At 39.2% G+C, this 19,613-nt stretch overlaps 2 protein-coding genes across 3 annotated transcripts; one reads left to right on the top strand and one right to left on the bottom strand.

Annotated features, from left to right (window-relative positions):
• The first annotated feature begins 547 nt into the window (after positions 1 to 547).
• Positions 548 to 8,310, top strand: rbm28 (RNA binding motif protein 28). Of its 2 annotated transcripts, none has more exons than XM_058645416.1 (20): positions 548 to 934; positions 1,123 to 1,269; positions 1,367 to 1,452; positions 1,557 to 1,632; positions 1,752 to 1,844; positions 1,927 to 1,998; positions 2,745 to 2,865; positions 3,004 to 3,224; positions 3,310 to 3,376; positions 3,500 to 3,609; positions 3,689 to 3,762; positions 3,890 to 4,025; positions 4,438 to 4,502; positions 4,587 to 4,745; positions 4,904 to 5,053; positions 5,146 to 5,220; positions 5,309 to 5,438; positions 5,655 to 5,793; positions 6,796 to 6,898; positions 7,937 to 8,310. In XM_058645416.1, the coding sequence occupies exons 1-20, from the start codon at positions 817 to 819 to the stop codon at positions 8,081 to 8,083; spliced, it is 2,289 nt and encodes a 762-aa protein (XP_058501399.1). In that variant the 5' UTR covers positions 548 to 816; the 3' UTR covers positions 8,084 to 8,310. The 2 variants fall into 2 exon arrangements, with proteins under 2 accessions (XP_058501399.1, XP_058501398.1); XM_058645415.1 differs by having other exon boundaries at positions 551 to 934; positions 1,364 to 1,452.
• Positions 8,311 to 8,400: 90 nt separating this feature from the next.
• On the bottom strand, positions 8,401 to 10,937 carry LOC131469950 (leptin-like). The gene is made up of 2 exons (XM_058645418.1): positions 10,611 to 10,937; positions 8,401 to 9,761 (listed from the first exon to the last, which is right to left on the bottom strand). The coding sequence occupies exons 1-2, from the start codon at positions 10,749 to 10,751 to the stop codon at positions 9,423 to 9,425; spliced, it is 480 nt and encodes a 159-aa protein (XP_058501401.1). The 5' UTR covers positions 10,752 to 10,937; the 3' UTR covers positions 8,401 to 9,422.
• Between the last annotated feature and the right edge of the window lie 8,676 nt (positions 10,938 to 19,613).

Raw genomic sequence — 19,613 nt, 5'->3', positions numbered from 1 at the left:
TAGCATAGAAAAGCAGTTCAATAAGCCTGATCTGTATCAGGATAGGGGTTTTGAAGGGGGGTGGAATCTTGCCTTGCTTTTTCATTTTTATTTTTATTTGATCACCTTTTACAGTGTGCATGTACTGTTGATCTTTCCAATGCCCAAATGTTCTAATTAATTTAATTTGTGAAACATAATGCACAAATGCAGTCTTTAAAGTGTAACATTTTTGTAATTAGTGTATATTCACTACAGACTTCAGTATTGTTATAAGTATACAAACTAAAAAATCTAACTATTTAAATAGCTGTTAAAATGTATTCAGTTGTATCATTACTTTACATACACCTCTGTGTATCTTTTAGATATTTTTCACGTCCTTACTTTATTCATTTATTTCTTTATTTACATATTGATTTAGATATTTGGTATATATTCGGTTAGTTATAGCGCCACCGTGCGGTCTTCTACTGTTGCAGGCGCTATGGGACAACACCCGGTCACTCAGCCGGGCTGTTCCATTAGCGTGTGTGACAATCTCGACTGAGGGGGGCAGCAGAGCGCCATTGACAGCTTCACATGTGCCGTACTTGAAACAGGAAGAAGACGAAGAAGAACTGCTTTTCAAGATGGTTGCCCACGAGTTACCCATGATGTAAACATGCGACTTAACTCTGGCACCGAATGGCGATTAAACTAAACGGTTCATTTGTATACTGACCACTCTGAGACCGAGTAGATTAAAGTAAACTAGTAGTAAACTAGGCAGCAGTTTTGTTTTGTTGTAATTACTGAGTAATTATTGTGCTAAAGTTAGCATCGCAACATAGAGTCATGGCTACTCAGACGTTATTCGTTGCTTCTTTACCTGACACAGCCACAAACCAGCGTCTGGAGGAAATTTTCTCTGAAATTGGTCCGGTGAAGCAGTGCTTCGTCGTCAAAGAAAAAGGTGATGTTGCCACGCTCATATACTCAGGGACATTTTTAAATGAACACTAACGTAACCAGGTAGACTGTCCACTGAAGCTAAGTTGAGATAGGTCAAATAGACACTCTGACACTTGACAATTGACAATTGACAATTTGAGTTATGAAATGTGAAATACACTAAACAGTTTTGTCTCCTTTACGAATCAGGTACAGAAAAATGTCGGGGTTTTGGCTACGTCACATATTCCATGGAGGACGATGCACAGCAAGCCTTGAAAACGATAAAATTGTACGATGGACAGAGGATCTCTGTGTCTGTGGCAAAGAAGAAAACACAAGATAATAAGAAAATAGGTGTGTATGAAGACATGTCTCTAAACGTAGCTGTCTGGTACTGCTGTCACACCGTGTCCCTGTAATAACCATAAACTCCATGTCGTTGATGCAGCAGCCCCAAAGGAGAATGAGGAGAAATCAAAGGGCTTCAGGAAGAACCAGCTAAAGGCAAGACTTATCATAAGGAACCTCAGTTTTAAGGTATGGTGACGTAATATGTTGTGGATTTACAGAATGAAATACACCATTATTTTTCACTTGGTTATATGAGTTGCAGTGAAACTAGTTTTTTTTATGTATTACAGTGCTCAGAAGACGACCTAAAAGAAGTTTTTGCCAAGTTTGGAACAGTTCTTGAGTCCAAAATTCCTCTTAAACCTGGTAACAATTGCTTTAATTATCACAGCCATGCCCAGCAATACTTTTGAGTTGTTGTCAGTCCTGTACTCCTCAAATTGACTTGTATATGTATATATTTTATTTTATTTTTTCCACCATAGATGGGAAGATGAGAGGATTTGCATTTGTCATGTTTAAAACTATGCCTCAGGCTGCAAAAGCACTGAGCGCTATGAACCTGAAGGAAATTAAAGGTCAGTGACGGAGACAACTTCAAATGTTTATCTAGCTTGGACATTTTGATGCTTTTTCTAAATGTTTTTGTTTTTCTCACAGGGAGGCAGGTAGCAGTCGACTGGGCTATAGCAAAGGATAAGTACATGGCCTCACAGCAACCTGCAACTGCAGGTACATTTCTTAAGTCTATGAGTCATTTTAATTTGCAAGGCTGTTCAATATAGCTTAGAAATCATATCTCTATATTTGGAGGGTATGTCTCGATATATTTAAAAGGTGTTGAATCACAAAATAAATAGAGGAGAAAAAAACAGATCAGTGATTGTTCCACACACTGTCGGCTGCACTGCACATCCACAGATCGTTCCTGTCTGTTGGATAGATCTCACTCATGTTGCAGAATTATGCTCTTCGTTCTTGTAAAGTATGTAGGTTGACAGAAAGTCGCTAAATTTGTTGCTAATCGCTTCTTTTTTTTTGTTAAACAAAAAAACGTCCCTCCAGGGGTCTGTAAAGTCGCTAAATACAGTATGCACACGGAAACAGCACTAAGGTGTATGTGCTACAGTGTTTTTAGTCGTTTCAGGAGGTTGGAGATATTTTTACAATGCTGTCTTTACGGGGAACTTTTTGAAAACGGCAAATAAAAAGATTGTTTATGTTTCCATCTGGACGTGGCCTCAACATCATACAAAAACAGAGCAGATTATAAAACCTTAAAACCAGAAAAAGTCATCACAGATGCCTTTGACGATATCCCAAATCTAAGACTTGTCTTAGATTTATCTTGTCTCATTTCACAATATTGATATACTATTCATATATTCCCCAGCCCTATTTGCAACACAATAAGCTCCCTTCGTATGCATTAGATTGTATATACAGAGAGCATTAACAGTGTTGTATCTGTATCTCAGGAAATAAGAGTACAACAGAGGATGCTGCAAAACAGCCAGACCCTGAAAGTGAAAAGGATGAAGAAGAAGAAGAAGAAGAAGAAGAAGAAGAAGAAAAACCAGCACCACCTCCAAAGAAAAAGTATGAATCGGAGTGTCTTTCTTTCTTTCTTTCTTTCTTTCTTTCTTTCTTTCTTTCTTTCTTTCTTTCTTTCTGTTCATTGACACTATGTTTGAATCAAAACTTGCATGGCTGATTTCATGCTACATCTTTCCACAGAGTTGCTGCAAAACCAGTTGTGCAGCAGGAGGAGGAATCCCACTCAGAAGATGATGATGATGATGATGATGATGATGATGATGAAGATGAGCGCAAAGAACAAGACAGTGAGGAAGAGGAGGAGGAGGATGATGAGAATGATGATGATGATGACGAGAGTAACCTCGATTCGAATGATGATGATGATGATGATGATGATGAAGATGAAGAAGAGGAATCAGGTATAAATTGTCATCTTGTGTTTTTGCACATAATATGCACATAATAATGTTGATGATTAAACCCAGCTTTTCTGGTGCTCTTCAGCCCAAAAGAAAACCCCCAAAAAACTCCTCCCTTCAGATGTGAAAGAGGGCAGAACCATTTTCATCAGGTTGGTGATCCTTCTCTCCCTAATATCGAAACCTCTTCTATTTTCAGTGTGTCATTTATCATGTCACTTATTTGTTACACAATCACCATCATCATCAATTTTTCTTCCTCCGGGCTGATCTAGGAACCTGTCCTTTGACACAGAGGAAGAGGGTCTTGAGGAAATTCTCCTGCGCTATGGAGAGCTTAACTACATCAAGATTGTTGTCCATCCAGACACAGAACATTCGAAAGGTTAGTTAGTGGTGGCTGACTAAAACACCATATTTTCATGAAAGAAAATTGTCATTTTAAAGTTGTTTTGCATTTCTAGGTTGTGCATTCGCTCAGTTTAAGACAAAAGAGGCTGCAGACAAATGCATAGCTGCAGCTGAGGATGAGGCGGAGGTAAACTGAATCTAATCCTAAAAACTAACCCTAAATATTCCCCTTATCTTCACTATTATGTCATGGTTTCCTCCTGTTTTTGTGTGTAGTACTTTGAGGTGACCATTCACTGATTTGTCTGTTGCAGAATGGCGGCATCCGTGTAGATGGCAGGAAGCTGATGATTGTGGCAGCAGTGAGTAGAGAGGACGCCGCCAAGCTGAAGGTCGATAAAGTGAAAGTGGAGACAGGCACCAGGAACCTGTACCTGGCCAGAGAGGGATGTGAGTAAACCCAGTTAATGCTTTTGTTTTCTCACTCATTTTAAATCCACCAAGGAGGTTATATTGTTGTCCACAGTTATTCATGTGTGAGCAGCTTGAGCTCAAAAAGTAACCAATGGATTTGGATTAAATTGTCTTTCCCAAATAAGACATTTCGTCAGAATTTGGTCATGATGCAAATGTGGATTAGTCTATAATAGCAATGAGATGTTTTCCCCAAATTGTTTAGTCTTTATTTTATGTAGCTTTCTTACCATTACACATTACATTTATAAACCAAGACTTCTCTATGTGAGATGCAAAACCAGGAAAGCCACATCTGACTAGAACGATGCATGTTAAAATAATACAACAGGTTTAGTTACTCTCCTTCTTACACCGCATGGTCTTTTCTTCTGCCTCCAATACCCAGTGATCCGAGCTGGAACTAAAGCTGGAGAGAATGTGTCTGAAGCAGACATGATCAAACGAACCAGAGTATGTATATTATTTTTCCCATACATTTTAAAATGCTCTCTCTTAGTTTTATACTTATATTTATGTTTTGTCTGTTTCTCTTAGTTTGAAGAAATAAAGAGGACCAAGCTTCGGGACATCGGTGTGTTTGTGTCCAAGAATCGTCTGTGTGTCCATAACCTGCCCAAATCAGTGGACAACAACAAACTCAAATTACTCTGTCTTCAAGCCAATAAAGGAGTCAAAGGAGTTCGTGTCACAGAGGTGAGACATCGTGATCTGCACACCAGACATTTTATTGTATAATAGTTGTTGCCATGGCATTACCTGCTATGGAATTACTATCAAATGTCCAGTAGGAGGTGTTGTTGTCATCCTTATTCATGCTGTTTGTATGATGTACCTTCTGTGTGTCTCTAAAGTGTCGGGTGATGTATGACAAAAAGCCAGTGAAGGGCCAGGCGACGGGACAGTCGTTAGGTTACGGTTTTGTCCAGTTCCAGGACCACGAACATGCTCTCAGCACACTCCGTCACCTCAACAACAACCCTGATATATTTGGTGCAAACAAGGTGCATTTTATATTTACTTTTGACGGGTCATTAAAAGTACCAGTGTATTAGAGGCAGCCTTTTCAAAATGTCCTTTCTTTGTCATCGTGCAGAGACCTATCGTCGAATTCTCCCTGGAGGATTCAAGGAAACTCAAAATGAAAGAATTGCGACAACAAAAGAACAAGGTATGTTCAGTTTGTGTTAGAGCTACTGTTAAAAAAATCCTTGTTCAGTCATTTTTCAAATGGATTCTAACCCGGGTTTTCTTTGCAGCAATTTTCCCAAAATCGTCCCTTTAAAGAAGGAGCAAAACCTCAGGCACAGGCAGGCAGAGATGGAAAAGGCTTCAAGGAAGGTGGAAGTAAACCACAGACCTCATCAGGGCTGACAGGAAATGAGAGAGGTATGAAATCAGTGTAAGGCATTTAGACATGGGGCGTTTGATGCAGAGGGTTTGTTATTATCCTGGATACATCTAACTCTAAAAGTGTGACCTGATATATTTTCACAGGACAGTACAACGACAGGCAAACTAGTGTTAAGGAGAAACCATGTAAAAACCTTTTCATCATTGCTGTTACATTTGTATCGAGCCCCACATCTTCTCTGTGTTCATCAGCTCCCCTTAAAGACCAGAGAAAGGGCCCACACCATACTGGCTTCAAGACGCAGCCTGAGGTTGAACACATTGACCTGGAGAACGGAAAGAAACGAAGGAAGACTCTAGCTTTTCCTTCTCATCGTGGACCAAAGATCAGGTAATAAGCCACTCGTGTCCCGTTTACAATAACTGTAAAAATCATAATGCATTACATTTTAAGGTTCAAAAATGCTGTCAAACGGTTTTAAATGAGATGCACTAGTTATTTTTTCTTTTTTATGGTCGAGCACTGCTGGATCCAGGAGCGTTTACACCAGAAAATATTTTTGACAGCCCAGGTGGCCATTAATATTTCACAATTCTGGCCATGTGTATTTAATCCTGGACATACAGTATTTTTAAATAGACACACGAACAAGAAACACGCGCACACACAGAAAAAAACCCACACAAAATCTAAGTTTAACAAGTTTTCATTGAATTTTTGAAAACAAACATTCCACAAACTGTAAACTGAGCAGGCAAAAATCTCATTATTATAAACGGAATGGGAAATAAACAATGAATGCCCTGCTGAATTAACCAGAAATACATAATGCCGAGTCTGACTCCTTTAAATTAAGAGTGCTTTACACACTTATCTCCTGCGTTAACTTCACGTCTGTGTTTTATTGAAGTAAAGTGCCTTTACTTACCCACGCAGAGCTGTCATCAGTGGCACCGCATCTCGCTGCATGTCCGAGATGATACAAGAAACATCATTTAGCACTTTAAAAACAACAGATTAATAAAGCCCTGTACCTAGAATTTAACAAATAATACATGTATATACATATATATGTATGTATGTATGTATTCAAAATCAATTAAAAACTTGCAAAATTCAATGAAAAAACAAAACAAAACATGGTTTGAGTTTTGATTGGCATAGCCTGTTTCATTTCAAAAGACATGCACCGTTACAGTGTAGCAGAAAACGAAGGCTTTAGTTTTCTCGATACAATGAATCCTGTATGTGAGATTCTGAGAATTGCCTGGTTCATTTGTTTAAGTAAAACACATTTTAAATGTCTTGTAAAACAGCTGCTAAACATTTGAAAATATAATCTAGATGTCATCAGGGAGCATCAAATGGACTGTATGCTTCTGTCTTTTTCAGGATGAGGGATAAAGGAAAGCAGCAAGGTCCGCCACCCAAGAAAGCCAAACCTGGTTCCAACAGAAGACGACAAATGGAGAAGCCCATGCAGCCCAGAAACCAGGTTTGTGTATATTCTGTTTATCGATTTCCAGACGGATTTTCCAATCACAGGCCAGTTTTGTAACTTGCAAATAAAGAACTCTACTGCTGCCAGTTGCTGTGTACAAACCTTTTAAAGGTTTGCAGTTTTTTTAAACCCAAATACAAATACAACACAGACAGAATCACAATATTAGTTCAGTGTTTCCACCTTGAGAAAATAGAGGAAATGTAGCATTTGCATCATTTTCACAAAGGCTTGAAAAGTCACTTCTGGTGAACAGTGCTGAACTGTAGATCAGTTAAAACGACTTAACAATCCTAAAAATGTGGGTTTATCTCCCACAATTACCAGGGAAATGTCTAAAATCTCAATATTTAACAGAGGAGTCAAACCCTGTCGCTGTATTTCAGTCCAGTGTCAGACGGAGTACTGAGCAAATACTTTTAACTGATTCTATTGATTCAACTAGTCTCTCGTTTGTGTGTCGCGTGTAAAACGAAGTCACCGCAGTTTCATGATGACTCCGCCCACGTTGAGTAGGTAATATTTTGTAGTGGAAAACCAGCCTGTGCTGTGCTGTGCTGTGCTGTGCTGTGCTAAGGCGAGCTGAGCAGGGAGGCTCTAAACTTGAAATAATTGGGTCCATTTCTAAATCTTTCCCAAATATATTTTCTAATCCATGCACAGTGAATTATAAAATTAGAATTCAGATGCAGAGGAGAGAAGTGTTGATTGTCTGCGGTGATCAGTATATTTTATGTTTAATTTGTTAATGAGTGGTACTGAAGATCAGCCAATGTTCTCGGTTTTTGTATTGTATGTATTGGTTTTAGCGCTTGTTGGCTAATAACAATTAACAATCAGCACCATACACTGTCAGTACAACACCATTATTCTGTCTGTTGGAAAGGTTTACACGGTATAGGCCTTTAATCTGTGCCAACAGACATCACAAGGACCTTAACCTTTTAATAAAGTTGCCTATCAGTTTGGTGACACGTTTATTTGTTTGACCTCACAGTTCTATTTACTTTGTCCTTTCCTTTTCTAACACAGAAGGGAGCACAGGCAGCAGCGAAGAAGCCGTTCAAGAGCAGAGACGGAGACCGCTTCGACAGCCTGGTGGAGCAATACAAGAAGAAGCTCATCAGTCACACTGACAAGAGTTCCACTTACAAAAGAAACAAGTGGTTTGATGCTTAATGTGTGTGTGTGTGTGAGAAACAGAATATGTTGGACTCTTTTTATAGTGACAATAACGCGTCATGGATGTTCACGTGATAGTGTTGTGTCAGCTTGTACAGTTTAAGATGCCAGAGTGTTAAACTGAACTGTCCCTTTAATCATTCTGTTGAACTGAATTCTACAGTATAAGGATACTGTTTTTTTTCCTTTGTGTACATGTCTTTTTAATTAAATGTTTAAACTAACTTCAGTTTGTGTTTTTATTGTTGGTCTTCACATGTGTGTTTGGTTGCCACAGTGTTTATGCATTCAGTGAAAAACACAAGTTAATCATAAGCTGATAACTGGATAAACACTTCCCATAAAAACGCCCACCACTGAATGTCATTCTCACTTTATTTACGTTTCTCTTGTGACTCATCACTGACAAACTTGCATATACAAAAAAAATATATATATATTGCATTACAAATGTATTATAATATAGTTCCAAAAATATATATATAAAAAAACCCATTTGGCTATAAATAAATTCCAGTTCTTACACATTCTGTTTCTTTCATTTCTTCCAAACATGACATCATCGTACAACATGATCCTCCTCACGCTGCTGACTCAGCGTTAGCGGCTGAATCTGTGTGTAGATTGTTTACCAACACATCCATGATGATGTCACATCAGAGCAGAATAATACAAAGTATAAGAGCAGCTCAAGTATGTTTGTGTGCAAAGCCCAGGGCCGGCCCAAGCCTTTATGGGGCCCCTAAGCTGAATTTGATTTAGGGGGCCCCTCCCACCACCTCAGAGTAGGCGGAACTGGACTATTATTGATACAAATATAACACTATAGTTAAACTAAGTGGTGATACTGAACTTGAACTTTACAAGTAAACCAGTTTAATGACTTTGGTTTTTTAAAACTTCGAACAGTGCATTAAATGATCAAACCTCAACTTCAAAAATAAACCAAAATAATTTAAGATCAACACTATTTAGATATGTAAACATATCGGAAGATATCTAGATTTCTTTAGTGTGTAAAATTCTCCACACGCCGCTGGGCTGTCGCTGCTCAGTTGTCCTCATGCTTATGCTTAAACCTGTGGTAAGACCTTCTACAGCAAGACAATACTTTGGTACAAAATACGTGTTTTCTGAATCAAGTAGGCAAATAAATACATAAAGTATATAAATAAGTGCATATTAAAGAGCACATTTCCTTCAGTGGAGAAAAGTTCAACATGACCAGGAGGGAATGGCAAGTGTGACATCACTGATGCAGGACTTGTCCAAAACATGAGGCCTGACAACGTATAAATATGACTCAGAGTGTTGTTGGTTGTTCTTTTTTTTTCTCTCAGCAAGACTCAAGACGTTCCAGCTTCTTTAGCAGCAGTTTGAGGAACTCCTTCACTCTCATGAGAGCTTCAATGCTCACCGTGTGAATGAACTCCTTCTGACTCTGGAGCCTCTGCAGCTCCTCCGGCACCGAGGGTTTGGGCTGCTGCCCGCTGCAGTGGTCCTGCCTCCACTGATCCAGGAAACCTGTCAGCGATGAGATGTCACTCTTGATCTGGTGGACGCCGCTGAGGCTGTCGGAGATCAGGCTGTTGTAACCGTTCAAGACCATCAAGATGGAGGGCAGTCCGTCCAGGTCTTCAGCAGTAGCTGGACTGAGTGTCCGGCCCGCAGGGAACTGCAGAGAGACAACATGAGTCAGCAAAAAGACAAACAAAAAAAGTGGCAGTACTTAAGATAAAAGTGCAAATATATTATGACAATAAATATAACTGAATCATAAACAAAATGTCAATTATTTCATCAGAAAGTGACTTGAAACCGGATGTCAAAATGGATGCAGTCTCCTGGTTTGCCAAGTGAGGCACATAGGAAGCAGAGCAACCACTAGGGGGCGACTCCACTGAATTTAAGTCCATGGGAAAATGAACCTCTACTTTTGACTTGATTTATAACATCAGTAAACATTTTCCTGAGGAGTTAAGGAGTTTAATCACAAGCTTCGGCTCTTTTTCAATAGAATATAATGTCAATTTATTAAGTTATGTTCCCATGTCGATGATAAGATATGGCACACGTGAGTGATTGACAGAACTGATAGATGCCTGGTCGCAGGTGACGTCTATGGAATTCTCGTGTTTATTTAGTTAACAGTCTATACATGAAAAAAACATAGAACACCTTGAGTGAATTTAAAAGTCTGACAGACATTTCGAGTGGCAGATTTAGGACGTTTTAGTGGCAAGAATTGACAATACTACCTGTAACTATGTTATAATCACAAGAAAATTGTGGTTTTCATGGCCTTAGAATCAGCCTTTTATCTGTTATATACTTCAGGCTCAGTCTTGCACCGCCATGTTTCAACAGACAAACCAGCGAGAGCGTGCATTTTGCATTTTTAAAAAACCAAACATCTACATCCTTTCTGTTGTACCAAGGCCACCGAAGTTTCCTGCCTGTTACGCTTTGGAGGCGTGACCTGAGCTATTCTTCCAAACCTGTCCTTTAAAAAATTCCGCCATACCTGGAAGTCTTTGTCCAGTCTGACCACCAGCTGCTCAGCCAGTCTCTTCACTTTGGATTTCACCTCCACCGGCAGTGGAGCAGCTGTGCACATGCTCAAAAGTTGCAGCAGGGAAAGCAGAATGGCCAGAGTGTAGTCCATGATGTGAGGCGTTATTCTCCAAAATCAGAGGAGCACCGATTAATCCTGCGAGGTGACGAGAGACAGAGACAGAGACAGAGAGAGAGAGAGATTATGCAGATTATTCTACCTCTTGATGCTTGTCTGTCGCTCTCCATCTTCCACTTGGCATCTGGCCATGGTGTCATCCCACCAGGTATGAGCTCATATCAGCATGTCGTCAGTTTGGACTTCTAAACTCACTTCCTCCCACTTGTCGATTTTACACAATATGTTTAAATTGTGGCAACAAATATTTGGAATAGAGACACCTGTGAATTCCTGGGCTGTGCTACCGGTACAAAGATCACACACTGTCATTATCAACCCCCAGTTTCCCCCCCACCCGCCCCCAGTTTGTCTCTGAAGAGTCAATAGATAGGGTGAGCTCATAAAAACATGAAAACCAGTTAAACACACACATATACTTATATATATATATATATATATATATATAACAAAGACAGTGAAAGATAGCTGAAGAAGATGAGATGGAGAGGAGAGTTGACCTTACCTTGGCTGGTGTCTGTGTGTATGCCACTGTTAGGCTCCATCAGTGTATCTTATAGTGGAGGGATGTTGAGTCATCTCTTACTCACCTCACTCTGACCCCCCGCTTCCCCACTCATCCACCCCCGCAGTCCCCATCTCAAACCCCCACAAGCCCTTGAGGAAATGGGGATATGCAATACATATATTTTTTTGTAATTTTCTTTTTTACTAAAATCCAGTCCATAATCAATTAAACTTAACATCTATGTTTAATGCTCGTTTATAACTTATTTTAACTCTTTCCTGGGTATTTTTAAGGGGGAAAAATACCCAGGAAAGAGTTAAAATAAGTTATATACGAGCATTAAACATAGATGTTAAGTCAACAATAACTTTTAAGTCGTTGGAAAAACACAGATAATCCAAGATTACACCACAGCATTTTAATATTTAAAGACGGGGATGAAAGCAATACTTGGAATAATTCCAACATCTTCAAACCAAAACAGAGGGTATAACGTGTGTTTTCTGCAAATTCCACAGAAAAAGTTAAACAACTAATTTTCCTAGTTGGCAAAAACGTATATAAACATGTGTAATCCAGAATTATACATCTTAATGTTGCTGTTAATGTGTATTCATTAAAGAGAGGGATGAAAGTAGTACTTTAAATATTTCTAATTTTCACCTTCAAACCCAAACATAAGAGTTGATCATGTTTTGTTGGAAAATTCCACTAAGAACAATATGTTTTTTTCAATGATGGGAAAAACACAACAGCTAATCCAGAATTACACCACATGTTGACATTCCTGTTCTTCTTATTATACTGATTCATCAAAGACGGGCTTGAAAGCTATACTACAACATTTTTAATAGTTGGCAACAAAATACTAGGTTAGATCAAAACCAGCACCACATCACATCTGTATATTCCTGTTAATACTGGTTAATTTGAGGAAGTGATAAAAAAAGTATTACTTATTCAAATTTGTAATGCCAAAGCAAGTAAAAAAAAACCTTTTCCATGGAAAAGTTGCTGTGAGTCAACAACTTTTACAGTTAATCCAGGATTACACCACTTTTTATTCTGATTAAACGTCTTTAACATCATTGAATGAGAAAAGTGTTGAACATGACCGTTGAACAAAGAGCACAGGAAAACAGGGGATAACTCAACAGTACGTTCAGTGGTGAAAACAGCAAAACACACCTCAAAACGAAAGTTTGACAAACTTTATTAATTAACAATCAAGTGGCATTTTTGATCACCATGGAAACGTTTGCAGCTTTACTGAACAAAGGGGCCTCGTATGTCACGTCCTGTTGTGACGCACACTTCTCTTAACTGCTCCTCTGAGCGTTGCATAATGTTGTGAGGGTCACTATTTATTTAGCGTGTACCAAAACACAGCGTGTCTGAGTGCACACACGCACATGCAGAAAATACAATTAGTCACGCGCATAAAACTGTATTTAGGTTTGTTTTCTTCTTTAAAATCACCAAAATCATAGGGATATATACAGTATACTGTATCTAGAGGAGCTGCAATGTATAGGTCTATACATCGTCATATCTTTATATTGATCATTGTATCATATGTTCAGACTGTTCAATAATTAGCATTATCTAGTACGCAACCTACTCACACTGGATTATTTACCATAAATGACATCATTGTATATATATATATATATATTTATATGTAGGTTTTTGACTGTAATAATTAACAGCAACACATTTTAATGTTTTATTGTGATGTTAGTAAAGGTGTGTGTATAGAAGAATACATTAAAATACTACATACATTCTCACATGGGCACATATGCATTCATCAATTTCAATAAAACTGAAAATAAACAAATAAATAAATAAATAAATAAACCACAACATCGTCTTTATTATTAATTGTATTGAACTGAATAATAAACCGTATGGAATAACTGCTCTGAAGTTACAGTAAAATACAGCATAAGCAGTGGAGAAACTCCTAAATCGTGGTAATGTAGAGCATAACTGTCAGTTTGGAGTACTTAAATGACACAGTAACCTGTGAAAATACACAGTTGTTATAGTAAATATACACAGTACACAACAACGACGTGTGAAGTAGCCTGGTGGTCGCGTTGAGAGAATCCCTGTTGTGTTTATTTAACCTTGAGAACGACGACAGCCTTTTGGACGTCTCAGTGAAACACAACAGCATTGTTATGTGGTGTAATAAGAGAGTCCATGTGTTTGTAATGCAGGCCAGCTGTGCTTTCTTTTTTTTTTTTTAAATGGTCACATTTCGAGCGGTAAATTTCCATAGCATTTAATTCTTTTGTTCAGCACATTTGTTTACTTTGCTCTCATTTAATGCTATTCCTGAGAAACTGAAAGTTTCTCTTTCTCTGAAGCATGAAGAGGTCAACAAGGCCAGAGTGTGTGTGTGTGTGAGTGTGTGTGTGTGTTATTACTTCTTTACTGACCTTGTGGGGACCAGGAGTGTTAGAGGAGACCAAATCCTGGTCTTAATAAAGCAGAACCATATGTCATTGTTAAGTTTAGTGCTAGGATTAAGCGGATAGGTTAAGGTTGGGGTTACAAGTTAGTTAGGTTAAGGTGCACAATTGTGTGTGTGTGTGTGTGTGTGTGTGTGTGTGGTCTGCAGGAAACACATCGCAGCACCATGATGGTGATTTCAGTTTTTTCTCTCTCAAAGTAATTTACAGTAAATCCTACTGCATATTAGCTCATGCACGTGCACCGACTTGCTGACAGTGCACAGATACTGGAGGTCTCCCCAAAACCATTAACACATGGACACTGTGATACTCACGCATGGTTGAAAATCTCAAAATTGTTGGGAAAACGAAACACTGGAGGACATATTTCTGGGAAGGAAAGTGAATGGGCGACAGAGTGCATGCCACTTGATCTTGCGACGGGAATTAGTGTATTATTCATGACAGGGAAAACACACACGAAGGAATGAAATGAATGACAGTTGGATGAATAGTTTTCCAAATATTGGTCAAAGTTTCATCAGATTCGTTTGGAGGCTTTTCGGGTCAACGCAGCTCCTCTCTTGCTGGTAACACGGGCAGCTGACATCTGGGATGAATCGAAAGTGCGTTCTGCAAGGACTATTTTTAAATCAAGATTTTAACTGCCAGTATGTGACGTCTCAGAATGACCTCACAGCACACAAACAGATTTATCGTTTATCAATTTTATATCAGGTTTATATCAGTTAGGATTCATGAATAGGATTTACATGTTTATAAAGGGAAACAATAAAGGGACACAGTTACATTTACCATGACATGACAAGTTAGAGCAGAGTGTTACTTTGACAAAACGAAAATGGCAGAGAGCTACTAGTGTTTTTTTAATTTAATTATCTTCATCGCTTATTTCAACCCAAACAAAATGAAAGAGGTCGTTTTGCCTGGAATTTTTGTGTTAATGTCCACAACTCACATTTTGCAATAAACATAACGAAAAGAGTATGTAATTCAGCTTCATGTGCATTTTGCATTTCTTTCCAGGATACTCAAACTATTGAATTGAAATATTAATGCTGTCAAAACAGAACAGTGCTTTCACAAATACACCAACATTTTGTCTTCTTCACTTTTCACAGTGTAGTGGTTAGCAATCTTGCCTTTGCAGCAAGTTGGAACAAGGGTACGGAGTTTGCATGTTTTCCCTGTGTGTGTGTGTGTGTGTGGGTTATCTCTGTGTTCTCTGGTTTCCTCCCACAGTCCAAAAACATGCAATATGAGGATGAGGTCAATTGGACACTCTAAACTGACTGTAGGTGTGAGAGTTAATTGTTGTTCTCCTCAACATCTTCATCAAGTACAAACTGCAAACCTGGTGCAGGGTTTGCTCTTGGCGCCCCCCACAGCTGGGAAACGGTAATAAAATATTCAACTGTTTGCACATCATATGCAAATAGTTTGAATCACTTGCTCAACAAACATAAACGAGATGACTTATTTTACATAATGCAATAAAGTAGAATTGTGTAGTTCTTTTTGTGTCCTCAGTCAGACAGGGTCACAAACCTGGACCTTCCATTATGGTGCCGACCCGAACCCCAAAGACCTGCTCAGGGCTTCGACAGATTCTAAGTTGATTTAACATTATTTAACATAACATTCTTTACAGTCTCTGCCCATATATGCAATACTGAAAGATAATATATTTATTTTTATAAAAAAAAGACCTGACACAGAACTAAAACGTGACTCACTAATTTACCATTTATTTACTAATGAATTCATCCTTTCACAGCCTTTTAATTCCATTTCCGCCCTGTGAATTGTATCATTCAAACGTGTGCTGTCATATGCACAACTGTGAATAACAACATTTCAAAAAAGTTGCAAAAAAAAAAAATAAAGAAAAAAAGTTGATGCCTTTTGTCACTTGGCTCAGCAAAAAGAAAGATTACGAAACAGCATACGAGACTAGATTATGAAACACAGCTGGAATGAACAGTGAGTCCAGAGCTTTCTGTTTTCTCTGCGTCTTTGATGCAGGAGAATCAGTCACACTGCTGCACAAGACGACAAGGGACACTGCAAGGCTTCATTAATAAACCATGAGGACCTGCCTGTGTCACATGACTTATGGGAGAGAGTATGAGTCACACCCTCGTGTGTGTGTTTCTATTCCATCACTCGTAGACATTTCAGCTCCTGTTGAAGTCAGAACCCTCAGGTTAATTACCAGTTGAGTCGTGTTAGACCTTACACAGCATCAGATTACTAATCCAGATGCAGCGTAGAAACCAGGAATCCCACTCAGCAGGGTCTGCCTGGATGAGTCACAGGAATGACAGGAATTCCGTGTCTCAGGGATCCTGGACCTGCTGCCTTGCAGAACGTGTGTTTTATGTATTTTCATGCCCTCCAGACATTTGAGTGACGTCAGTGCAATAAAAAAAGAACCTGAATCAGCGTTTCCTGGAGCATTCAGTCCTGTTCAGTCATGTACTTTTAACAACATGATCATGTTAAGCAACACTGGTAACACAGGTCTGTTTTATAAATTCAACATAGACAGAAAAAACGCATTAAGTCGGAAGCTTTAAACACCTGAGTGAATTACACTGACTTTCTTACTAACTATGAGCCGCTGTAACTTTTTCCCAGCAGCATTTTATGGAGAGGTTTAAAGTTTCAGTGAATGTTGAATGAAACCATCTGACACATGATGTGTGCAGTGCAAACGTTTTCTCAGTGGTTAGTCTTGTTGCCTCACAGCAAAGAGGTCATTTTCAACCGAGGGCCTTTTTGCAGTAGCTTCCTCCTACAGTCCAAAAACCAAACATGCTCATTAGGTTAACTTGCCCTGTAATGGACGGGCGACCTGTCCAGAAAGTACTTTACCTTTCACCCTCTGTGGAGGATTTTTAAGTGGTAGAAAATGAATGAATAATTGGTAAAAAAAACAGGCCCAATATTTTCTCTTTGGAATGCGTTTAACGTGGACTGGTGGGTGTTAAAGCTTCAGTGTGTAATGTCTGCTGCCATCTAATGGTGAGGCTGCGTAATGCAACATATGGACATTTACTCCACTGTGTGTGTGCAACGGTGGCCCTCACTTCGTCATTATCAACAAGAACATCGAGGTGATTCAGATGTTCTAAAAAAACTGAAGAGTGAAGAGCGAGCGTCATGATTGTTTTGTTTGATATTCTGGAAGCATTGTGTTGCTATTGCTAGGCTAACCTATAGGCTACAGGTTCAGCTACTGGCAGTTTCTCTCTGGCTACATGACATGTGTTGTCCTCCTTATTGATTTATACACTGGGTTCACATGGGCGAGCTCTTTCTTCATCATTTGTGGAGCAAGCTTTCTCTTTGGGCTGCTGTAGAAACACAGCGGTGCAAGATGACGGCCTATTTAAAACTTATACAACTATACGTTATATAATATATTCAAACCCTCTGATTTCACACTGCAAATGTAACATTTGGTGATGATCCTGTCACTCCCATTGTGGTTGGCAACCTTATGATTTGACCCATTAAGGACTTCCTCTTCTTTCGGGTTCTCCACCACAATGGATCATCTGCCTCCTTGTTGTCCTCTCCCCTGTGTCCTCTTCTGTCACACATTTGTCCTCATGTCCTCCTTCAGAACATCCATGAACCTTCTCTGTGGTCTTCCTCTTTTCCTCCTGCCCGGTGGTTCCATCTTCATCATCCTTTGTCCAATATAATCACTGTCCCTTCTCTGCACGTGAGCAAACCGTGTCAACCTTGAGTGTCTTACTTCAAACTCCTGTCTTTTAGACAGCACCACTGTCTCCAAACTGTACATGAAAGCTGGACTCACTACCTTTCATTTTTGTCTATGACCCATGAAGGTGCAACCTGGAAAAAAAGCTCATGACTCCAGATATCGTCAGACTAGTTCCAGGCCTCAACACGACACATGTACACCATCATATGACTCTTTTCTCCTCTTTTTCTCTTTTAGCCGGTGTGACGGAGGGCAAGGGCTCGAGCCAGTTGACTCATGGTGAGATTTCATGCCTACATTTCATAATAACACCACTCGCACTTCTGTTTCCGTTACTGACCATTTCCAGTTTAGTAGCTCAGGCCAGCTTGCAAAGTGTTATGATCAAGCATCAGTTGCAATTTTCCTTAAAGCCATTCAAATATGTTCAACTATGCAGGAGGTGGCGATTCAAAGGCAATCACTGCCACATGACAAGAGTCAAAACCAATATAATTCAAGACTAAAAAGGAGAACATATGAAAAGCAGCTGAACAAACGGACTTTAAAGACAGAAGTCTGGTTGTGACATGTGCTCAGCAGATGCTCTGGACGCAATGACAGAGGCTGCTGTGATGTTAATAGACTAGCATTCATTTCAGAGGAAATGTGATTAAATCAGTTTATGTGAGCTAAAGTTGTGTCAGTTCTACTGCGTCAGAGCAGTGACTTTTTCAAATGACCAATAAATGAGTGACACAACTTGATTCAAACTTGTGTTCATTAAAAAGCCATACAAGAACAAAGTTTTAAAGTTTACTTTCTGGAGAAAGTAAATGTGCAACTAGAGAAAGCTCTCAGAGAGTATCTGATGCATCTGGATTCCCACTCAAATCCGGTAATGTCTTCATCGGGCCATAAACTACATTCCCTGAAAGTTTTTATTAGTTTTAGTTTTTTCATCCCCAAAAACATCGCCGCCTTGGCAGAGGTAATACAAAAATGTCCAATAAGTCCACTGTTTATATACAGTATCAAACATTTTCACCAAGCAAATATTTTCAAATTCTCTCTTTTACCTAGAAACGAAACTGTAAATATTGTGTTTTTATAAGTGTATCCAGGATTTGGTCACATGTTTGAGTCTGTACTGATCCGAGGTCACAGAGGTCACAGAGGTCACAACAAAAATGGAGACGAAGCCCCAATGGTTAAAGAACACTTTACATAAATCAAATACAATGAAAATGAACGTTTGGTTATTTCTGTATATTCTGCCTCTAATATTGTTGCGTCATTTCTGTTCACAGAGACACAGTTTGTTGTCAGGGCACCACCAGCTTTGTTGTTTTTACATCCGTCAAAGTCTGTGATCATCGTCATTTGGAGTGGAACGATGTGACTAAAAGTTGGGCTTACATATTAGCAAGCTGTCATTGACTTTAACTCATACAACATGTGCTTGTAAATCTCAAGCATGTGTCGCACAGACCTTATTCAAAGCAGACATTTCTCAACATGAAATAGTACGACAAACACAGAAGGAAGAAATTTGAAACAACTTAACTAAAGTGAGTTGTGTGCGTGTGGAGAAGACCAGAGCAGACGCCGCAGCTGCACTCAGTTACTGTCACCACTTTCAGTCCAGGTGAAGCACATATTAGACACACCTGCATGATGACATCACAGAGGTTTCCACACCTGTAATTGTGAGGAAAAACATGCCACGAAGGCCACAGAAACAACCTCCTTCCAAGAGTCACAGCAATAGCTGTGAGATCATTAGAATTACTGTTTATGTTCGAACACAACCAGAAGGTGACATTTCTTTGACATTTCTTTCAGGGAGCGGTTTGTCCAGCTCTTCCCCACAGTCCAAAGACACACACATTGGGGATTAGTTTAACTGGACACTCTTAAGCCCGCCCCACAGTAGAGGATTTTTAAATCCGACTTGAGTTTAAAAACGTTTAAAATCAGACCACAGACACAACGGACTTTGTCACCGATTTTCAATGTTTTAATCCTGAGAAAGCACAGACTAGACGTTTAATCAAACCATTTCAGGGAGGAGATTCACAGAAACTCACGTGATTTGCAGACTGTCGTCATTTAATAGCTGTTGTGTG

Source organism: Solea solea, chromosome 12 (genome assembly GCF_958295425.1).
Source record: "Solea solea chromosome 12, fSolSol10.1, whole genome shotgun sequence".
NCBI lineage: Eukaryota > Metazoa > Chordata > Actinopteri > Pleuronectiformes > Soleidae > Solea > Solea solea.
Note: the sequence above shows the minus strand (reverse complement) of the source record. Positions and strands in the feature narration are given on the sequence as shown.

What these genes read in the sequence shown, in the direction of transcription:
- rbm28 (XM_058645415.1), top strand. Translation starts at nt 817, where the DNA reads ATGGCTACTCAGACGTTATTCGTTGCTTCTTTACCTGACACAGCCACA. An exon ending in AGACACAGAACATTCGAAAG is followed by an intron (nt 3,610 to 3,688) that starts GTTAGTTAGTGG and finishes TTGCATTTCTAG; the next exon opens with GTTGTGCATTCGCTCAGTTT. An exon ending in ATATATTTGGTGCAAACAAG is followed by an intron (nt 5,054 to 5,145) that starts GTGCATTTTATA and finishes GTCATCGTGCAG; the next exon opens with AGACCTATCGTCGAATTCTC.
- LOC131469950 (XM_058645418.1), bottom strand. Translation starts at nt 10,751, where the DNA reads ATGGACTACACTCTGGCCATTCTGCTTTCCCTGCTGCAACTTTTGAGC. An exon ending in GACTGGACAAAGACTTCCAG is followed by an intron (nt 9,762 to 10,610) that starts GTATGGCGGAAT and finishes GTCTCTCTGCAG; the next exon opens with TTCCCTGCGGGCCGGACACT.